This window comes from Zophobas morio, unplaced genomic scaffold (genome assembly GCF_036711695.1).
Source record: "Zophobas morio isolate AGI-343-1 ecotype UQ-CSIRO unplaced genomic scaffold, CSIRO_AGI_Zmor_V1 ptg000041l, whole genome shotgun sequence".
Taxonomy (NCBI): Eukaryota; Metazoa; Arthropoda; class Insecta; order Coleoptera; family Tenebrionidae; genus Zophobas; species Zophobas morio.
The window spans coordinates 4,141,202-4,150,425 of record NW_026972146.1 but is presented as its reverse complement, the minus strand read 5'-3'; the positions used below and the strand labels follow the sequence as shown (position 1 = coordinate 4,150,425).

General features: G+C 27.1%; 1 protein-coding gene across 1 annotated transcript; it reads left to right on the top strand.

Annotated features, from left to right (window-relative positions):
* Positions 1 to 450: 450 nt before the first annotated feature.
* LOC135140878 (inositol 2-dehydrogenase-like) lies at positions 451 to 8,555 on the top strand. Its single transcript, XM_064071608.1, has 3 exons — positions 451 to 559; positions 611 to 1,554; positions 8,385 to 8,555. The coding sequence occupies exons 1-3, from the start codon at positions 477 to 479 to the stop codon at positions 8,519 to 8,521; spliced, it is 1,164 nt and encodes a 387-aa protein (XP_063927678.1). The 5' UTR covers positions 451 to 476; the 3' UTR covers positions 8,522 to 8,555.
* Positions 8,556 to 9,224: the final 669 nt, after the last annotated feature.

Genomic DNA, 9,224 nt, shown 5'->3' with positions numbered 1-9,224 from the left:
CATTATTTTGATTTCTTTTTCTGCCCAAATTACTCTAGAGCAAAATATTTTCCACACCATTTAATTTCTATTTTTATTAATCTTTGCTAATTGTATCAACAATAGGTTGTTTTCGTGGCCTTTTAACACGTGATATCTTGTGGAATTAAAATTAAATCGTATATGTGGCATTTTTGTGGAAAAATTTGCTAACAAATAAATTTTAATCGTGAAAAGAAACTGTCGAAAAGGTTATTACATATCTCCTCTTTCACACAGAAGACAAAACACTCATTTTTAGCAAAAACAAATTAAAATCAAAGAAATTTCTATGTATTTTAGCCCAAATGCCCCACAATACGTATCAAAGTTTACTTTTCGAAAATTATTATTAATCACACCATTACGTATTTGATAACACTATTCAACAACTGGCGATAACCTCTAAATAATGATTTATAAATACCATTCATGGAAAAATCGACACATTTACGAAAATGGCGACTCTCAAGTACAAGAAACCTTCTCCTTACGTAGTACCTGCAGCTGGTTGTCCACCAGAAGACACCAAATACCAAGAGTAAGACTCCAACTATAATGTAACTTTCCACTACCAACATAACCGTTTCAGATATGAAAAAAACCTCGAACTATCTACAGTTGGTAAGCACCAAAAATTCGGATTCGCGTTATTCGGTGTGGGAAGGGCCGGTACCATTCATTTGTCGTTCTTGATAAAAGAACCAAAAACCGACCTACTCTATGTCATAGACGACGACAAAACCAAGCTCGAAAAACTAAAAAAATACTGGAATTTGGAGTCCGTCAAATTTTTGACGAATGCAGAATCCGACGTTGCTTTCAAAGACCCCAGAGTCCGAGCCGTCGTGATTTCATCCCCCACTCACACTCATGAAGACATCGTCACGAAGGCTCTCTCACACAACAAAGGCGTCTTCTGCGAGAAACCCGTGGCCGAAAACCTCGCCCAAACCAAACTCCTCTACGACAAAGCCAAACAGGTGAAACAGCCGCTCTTCAGCGCCTTCAACCGACGTTTCGACCCCTCCTTCGCCTCCATCAGGAACCGGGTCCGGGCCGGGGACGTCGGCAGAGTCCTGACCGTGAAAGTTTGCAGCCGAGATTCTCCGTTGCCCACGATTCAATATTTAAGCACATCGGGTGGCATCTTCCACGACTGCGCCGTTCATGACATCGACATGACTTTATACATCTTGGGGGAATACCCCACAAAAGTTACGGTCGCCGCTAACGCGAACATACCAGAAATTGCGGAAATCAATGATTATGATACCGTGGGAATTATGTTATCGTTCGCCAGCGGAGCAATCGGAATTATAGATCTAAGCCGTCACAGCACTTACGGTTATGATCAAAGGGTGGAAGTCTTCGGGCAGAAGGGGATGATTAAGGCCGAAAACCGACAGCCGATTTACAATGTGGAGACGTATACGGAGCGGGATGTGGTGAGGGCGCCGATTCACTATTCTTTTCCGTCGAGGTATCAAGAGGGGTACGAGAATGAGATGAGGCACTTTTTGGAGGTGTTGGAGGGTAAGTAAATCTAAAAAATACGAAACATTAAGAGTTAGTATTTTCTTCCATTTTCCTCCCGTTTCCGTCTGTTTGTCTGTCGTCTATATCAATTTTTGTATTGAAAATTTATTCGTTTATCTCCTCCCAAAAAATTGATGACGTCTCAAAATTTTGGCTAATAAAACCTCTCTAAAAAATTCAAGATAGTTTGAGTGTATACTTGTGGTATATTTTTTTTAGATTTTCTTGAACATTTTATACCTACATATATTAATTTTAACTTATAATATTAACTTATAAAAAATAAAATTCTCAAATTTGATCTCATTTTTTCGCCTTTATTTTTTTTTTAATTTTACATTATTCATTTTTCGATTTTTCAGCTTCTCAGTTTTAAATTTTTTGATTTTTCTGTTCTTTGTTTTCCCAATTTTTCAATATTTTCATTTTTATTTTTCATTTTCTCCATTTTTTAATTTTCATTTCCTGGAATTTATATGACAATGTTTGATTTTTTCATTCTCTTTATTTTTTCAAAGTTACTTTCGATTATATAATTCTTAATTTAATTAATTTTGCAAATTTTCAGTGTTTGATTTTTCGATTTCTCGAATATTTTCCAATTTTTAAAATTTTTCATTGTTACAATTTTTGGATTTCTCGATTTTTTGATTTCTTTGATTTTCGATTTTACAATATTTCGTTTTCTCGATTTTGCACTTTTTCAATAAATAAATTTTTCAATTTCCGATCTTACGAATTTTCAATTTTTCGTTTCTTCAATTTTCAAATTCTTGACTTCCTATTTTTTTAATAATACAATTTTTTAATTTTTGCATTTTTTTTTATTTGAAAAATTGAAAATTTGCAAATCGAAGAAGTAAAGGAACGAAAAATCGAAACATTGAAAAGATGAAAATCGAGAAACTTAAAAATCGAAAGAAAAAAAAATCGAAACATTAGAAATTAAAAAAAATCTATTTTCCAAGTTTTTGATTTTTTATTTTCACGATTTTTTAATTTTCATTCCCTCGTTTTACATCGCAATTTTTCGTTTCTTTATGTCCTTTATTTTTTCATTATTTCTTTCGATTTTATAAATTTTTCTTTATTCAATTATTCAAATTTTCAATCTTTAGTTTTTCGATGCCTCATGTTTTTTATTTTTAAATTTTCAATTTCCGTAGTTTTTGGATTTATCCTTGATTTTCTGGGTTCTTTGGTTTTTAATATTTTGATTTTACAAAATTTCGTTTTTTCAATTTTGCAATTTATCGATTTTTAATTTTTTCAATTTTGATATTTCGAATTTTCTATTTTTCGTTTCTTCAATTTTTCAAATTCTTTTTTATCATTTTTTTCTTCAGTTTAGAGTTTTGGAATTTTTCCATTTTTTTTATTCGTAAAGTTGAAAAATTGAAAAATTCAAAATGCAAAAAATAAAATTCGGAAAAAAACGAAAAGTCGAAAAACTAAAAAACCGAAGACTTGCAACATCGAAAAAGTGGAAAATTGAAAATTTGCCTGAAAAACGAAAAATTGAAACACTGAAAAACTAATAATCGAGAAACATAAAAATCCGAAAAAATAATCGAAAAATTAGAAAGAAAAAAGAAGAATCGAATAAAACAATTGGGAAACCCAAAAATTGTAAAATCGGATAATTATGGAACTGTCAATATTGTAAAATCGGAAAACTGTATCATTGAGAGATCGAAAAATTGAAAAATTAAAATCGAGAAACAAAAAAAGAAATTGAAAAATCCAAGAAATGATTTTTTCTATTTATAAATTTTCGATTTTTCAATTCTCCGTTTCTTCAATCTTCCAAGTTCCTGATTTTTTAATTTTCGATTTTATATTTTTCAAAATTTCAATATGATTTTTCAATTCCTCGGTTTTCCAATTTTTAAATTTTTCCATTTTACAATTTTTGGATTTTTAGATTTTTTGATTTCTTTGATTTTCGATTTTACAGTATTTCTTTTTCTCGATTTTGCACTTTTTCAATTAATAAATTTTTCAATTTCCGATCTTTCGAACTGTCACTTTTTAATTTCTTCAATTTTCAAATTCTTGATGTCCTTTTTTTTAATAGTACAATTTTTGAATTTTTGCATTTTTTGATTTGAAAAGTTGAAAAATCGAAAAATTAAAAATGGGAAACTAAATAATTGAAAAAATCGAAAAATTGAAAATTTGCAACTCGAACGAAACATCGAAACACTGAAAACATGAAAATCTCGAAATTTAAAAATTAAAAGAAAAAAAAATTAATCGAAAAATTTGAAATTAAAAAAATCTATTTTCCAAGTTTTTGATTTATTTTCACGATTTTTTAACTTTCATTCCCTCGTTTTATATCCCAATTTTTCGTTTCTTCATTTCCTTTATTTTTTCGTTGTTTCTTTTGATTTTATAAATTTTCGTTTATTCAATTTTCAAATTTTCAATCTTTGGTTTTTCGATGCCTGAGTTTTTAATTTTTCAAAATTTTAATTTCTGCAATTTTTGGATTTCTCCTTGATTTTCTGGGTTCTTTGGTTTTTAATATTTTGATTTTACAAAATTTCGTCTTTTCAATTTTGCAAAATTTTTCAAATTCTTAATTTTTGTTTTTTTCTTCAGTTTAAAGTTTTGGAATTTTTCCATTTTTTTTATTCGAAAAGTTGAAAAATCGAAAAATTATAAATGCAAAAAATAAAAATAAAAAAAAAAACGAAAAATTGGAAAAAAAAGAAACGAATCAAAAAATTGGGAAACCCAAAAATTGTAAAATCGGAAAATATGGAACCGTCAATACATATTGTAAAATCGGAAAACTATATCATTGAGATATCGAAAAATTGAAAAATTAAATATCGAGAAAAAAAAGAAATTGAAAAATCTAAGAAATGATTTTTTTATATAATTTTTCGATTTTTCAATTCTTCGTTTCTTCAGTTTTCCAAGTTCCTGATTTTTTAATTTTCATTTTTTCGATTTATATTTTTCAAAATTCCAATCTGATTTTTCGATTCCTCGAATATTTTCCAATTTTTAAAATTTTTCATTGTTACAATTTTTGGATTTCTCGATTTTTTGATTTCGTTGATTTTCGATTTTACAATATTTCGTTTTCTCGATTTTGCACTTTTTCAATTAATAAATTTTTCTGTTTCCGATCTTTCGAACTTTCAATTTTTCGTTTCTTGAATTTTCAAATTCTTGATTTCCTATTTTTTTTAATAGTACAATTTTTGAATTTTTGCATTTTTTTTATTTGAAAAGTTGAAAAATCGAAAAATTAAAAATGGGAAACCAAATAATTGAAAAAATCGAAAAATTGAAAAATTGAAAATTTGCAAATCGAAGAAGTAAAGGAACGAAAAATCGAAACATTGAACACATAAAAATCTAGAAACTTAAAAATCGAAAAATTAGAAATTAGAAAAAATCTATTTTCCAAGTTTTAGATTTTTTATTTTCACGATTTTTTAATTTTCATTTCCTCGTTTTATATCGCAATTTTTCGTTTCTTCATTTCCTTGATTTTTCATTGTTTCTTTCGATTTTATAAATTTTCGTATATTCAATTTTTCAAATTTTCAATCTTTGGTTTTTCGATGCCTCATGTTTTTATTTTCCGTCGTTTTTGGATTTCTCCTTGATTTTCTAGGTTCTTCGGTTTTTAATATTTTGATTTTACAAAATTTCGTTTCTTCAATTTTGCAATTTATCGATTTTTAATTTTTTCAATTTTTGATATTTCGAATTTTCCATTTTTTGTTTCTTCAATTTTTCAGATTCTTAATTTTCATTTTTTTCTTCAGTGTAGGGTTTTGGAAGTTTTGGCAAAAAATAAAAATCAGAAAAAAATAATCGAAAAATTGGAAAGAAAAAATAATGTAAAATCGAAAAACTGTATCATTGAGGGATCGAAAAATTGAAAAAAAATCTCGAGAAACAAAAAAAGAAATTTAAAAGTCCAAGAAATGATTTTTTTATTTATAAATTTTCGATTTTTCAATTCTTCGTTTCTTCAGTTTTCCAAGTTCCTGATTTTTTAATATTCATTTTTTCGATTTTATGTTTCCCAAAATTTCAATCTGATTTTTCGATTCCTCGAATATTTTCCACTTTTTAAAATTTTTCATTTTTACAATTTTTGGATTTCTGAATTTTTTGTTTTCTTTGATTTTCAATTTTACAATATTTCGTTTTCTCGATTTTGCACTTTTTCAATTAATACATTTTTCAATTTCTGATCTTTCGAATTTTCAATTTTTCGTTTATTCAATTTACAAATTCTTGATTTCCTATTTTTTTAATAGTACAATTTTTGAATTTTTGCATTTTTTTCATTTGAAAAGTTGAAAAATCGAAAAATTAAAAATGGGAAAGTAAATAAAAAAAAACGAAAAATCGAAAAATTTTTTGATTGTTTTTTTCGATTTTAAAAATTTTCGTTTATTCAATTTTCCAAATTTTCAATCTTTGGTTTTCGATGCCTCATGTTTTTAATTTTTAAATTTTTAATTTCCGCAGTTTTTGGATTTCTCCTTGATTTTCTGGGTTCTTTAGTTTTTAATGTTTTGATTTTACAAAATTTATTCGTTTTTTCAATTTTGCAATGTATCGATTTTTAATTTTTTCAATTTTTGATGCTTTGAATTGTCAATTTTTTTTATTCGAAAAGTTGAAAAATCTGAAAATGTAAAAATCGAAAAAGTCGAAAAACTAAAAGACCGAAAACTTGCAAAATCGAAAAAGTTGAAAATTGAAAATTTGCAAATCGAAGAACTAAAAAAGCGAAAAATTGAAACACTGAAAAACTAATAATCGAGAAGCTTACAAATCCGAAAAAAATATTTGAAAAATTAGAAAATAAATAACTATCCAGAAACTAAAAATAGAAATTGAAAAATCCAAGAAATGATTTTTTTTTTATTTATAATTTCTCGATTTTTCAATTCTTCGTTTCTTCAATCTTTTAAGTTCCTGATTTTTTAACTTTCGATTTTATATTTTTCAAAATTTCAATCTGATTTTTCAATTCCTCGGTTTTCCAGTTTTTAAATTTTTCCATTTTTTCATTTGAAAAGTTGAAAAATCGAAAAATTAAAAATGGGAAAGTAAATAAAAAAAAAAAGAAAAATCGAAAAAATTTTTCATTTTTTTTGTCGATTTTAAAAATTTTCGTTTATTCAATTTTTCAAATTTTCAATCTTTGGTTTTCGATGCCTCATGTTTTTAATTTTTAAATTTTTAATTTCCGCAGTTTTTGGATTTCTCCTTGATTTTCTGGGTTCTTTGGTTTTTAATGTTTTGATTTTACAAAATTTCGTTTTTTTTAATTTTGCAATTTTTCAATTTTTGATGTTTCGAATTTCCAATTTTTCGTTTCTTCAATTTTTCAAATTCTTAATTTTTTTTTTTTCTTCAGTTTAGGGTTTTGGAATTTTTCAATTTTTTTGTATTCGAAAAGTTGAAAAATCGAAAAATGTAAAAATCGAAAAATGAAAAATGAAAAAATTAAAATCGGAAAAAATCGAAAATGTCGAAAAAGTAAAAAACCGAAAACTTGCAAAATCGAAAAAGTGAAAAATTGAAAATTTGCAAATCGAAGAACTGAAAAACCGAAATTTTCATTTTTTCGATTTTATATTCTGATTTTTCAATTCCTCGGTTTTCCAATTTTTAAATTTTTCCATTTTGCAATTTACTTTGGATTTCGTAATTTTCTGATTCTTTAATTCTGAACATTACGATTTTATACTTGTTCTATTTTAGTTTCTTAATTTTTGATCTTTCGATTTTTTAGTTTTCATCTTTAATTTTTCAATCTTGACATTTTTCCATTTTTTTGATTCGAAAAGTTGAAAAATCAAAAAATTGAAAAATCGGAAAAAATTGAAAAAACGAAAACCTACAAAATCAAAAATTGGAGATCGGAGGATTGAAGAAACGAAGAATTTAAACATTGAATGAAAAATGGAAAAACTGAAAAATTTAAAAATGAAAAATTACGAATCGAAAAATTGAAGGACCGAAAAATGGAAAAAATGAATTGAAAATAACAAAAACTCCGCAATCCCAAATACTGAAAAGTCGAAAAATTAAAAATGAGAAACTAAATAATTGAAAAATCGAAAAAGTGGAAAATTGAAAATTTGCAAATCGAAGAAATAAACGAACGAAACATCGAAACACTGAAAACATGAAATTCTCGAAATTTAAAAATCAAAAGAAAAAAAATTAATCGGAAAATTAGAAATTTAAAAAATCTATTTTCCAAGTTTTTTTCATTCCCTCGTTTTATATCCCAATTTTTCGTTTCTTCGTTTCCTTTATTTTTTCATCGTTTCTTTCGATTTTATAAATTTTCGTTTATTCAATTTTTCAAATCTTCAATCTTTGGTTTTTCGATGCCTCATGTTTTAAATGTTTAAATTTTTAATTTCCGAATTTTTTGGATTTCTCCTTGAATGTCTGGGTTCCTTGGTTTTTAATATTTTGATTTTACAAAAGTTCCTTTTTGTCAATTTTACAATTTATCGATTTTTCAATTTTTGATGTTTTGAATTTTTAATTTTTCGTTTCTTCAATTTTTCAAATTCTTACTTTTCATTTTTTTCTTCAGTATAGAATTTTGGAAATTTTCCATTTTTTTTTATTCGAAAAGTTGAAAAATCGAAAAATGTAAAAATCGAAAAATTAAATATGCAAAAAATAAAAATCGGAAAAAATCAAAAAAGTGGAAAAACTGAAAAACCAAAACTTGCAAAATCGAAAAAGTGGAAAATTGAAAATTTGCAAATCGAAGAACTGAAAAAACGAAAAAAAAATTGAACCCATTTTCTTTCTAGGTAAAACCTCGCTTTCCATCGACACCAAAGACGTCCTAGCCGTTTCCAAAATCGCCACAGCTTGCGAGGAGTCAGTCAGAACCGGAAACTCCGTCGAAATCAAGTGGAGCAAAGACGAATTGCCTCACCCGCAATAATCCCAACCCTTCAATAAACACCCATTTAAAACTCCACCGTTTTTATCCATTCAAACAGCGCAAAAATCGCAAACTTCAATTAAAACTTCGCAACTTTGCCGAGCTTTCTGAATTCTTGATACGAAACACTTTATTAAAACTTCGTTTCAGCGTGAGTGCATTTTCGAATATTGCAGTATCTGCGCCGATAATATTTTCAATTTTCAGAAGTAAATTCCGACTTTCAGTATTTGTAGTCGATATTTGATCTGATTCGCTGGAGAAATTCGACGTTCGATCTCAAAGCGTCCTAAAAGCTTGACGTTTCATTAAACTTGAATTTTATGTAAACAGATCCATCGATGACAGTTTTAAAAGGCTCTTTGATGTTGCTCAACGATCAATAAAAAGCGGAATATTAGGTTAGGTTGTTTAAAGGAGTTTGCGACGGGTAATTCTAATAGGTTATATTTTTCTATGTACAAATAAATTACAAAAATTGAATCTAGACCATTTTTGGGCACTCGACTCGATATTGCAACTAATGTTCGCTAATTTCTTCGACCTGTAGTACTGATAAATACCAATCCAGTTCCGTCGCTTTGTTGAAGTTCTTTACCTAAAATAGCGAATTCGTGATTATTAAAACTGAGCCATTCCTACTTACATTTTCTCGTATTTTCTTGCACTCTCCTTTCAGAAGGATATATCCAGGCAGACATCT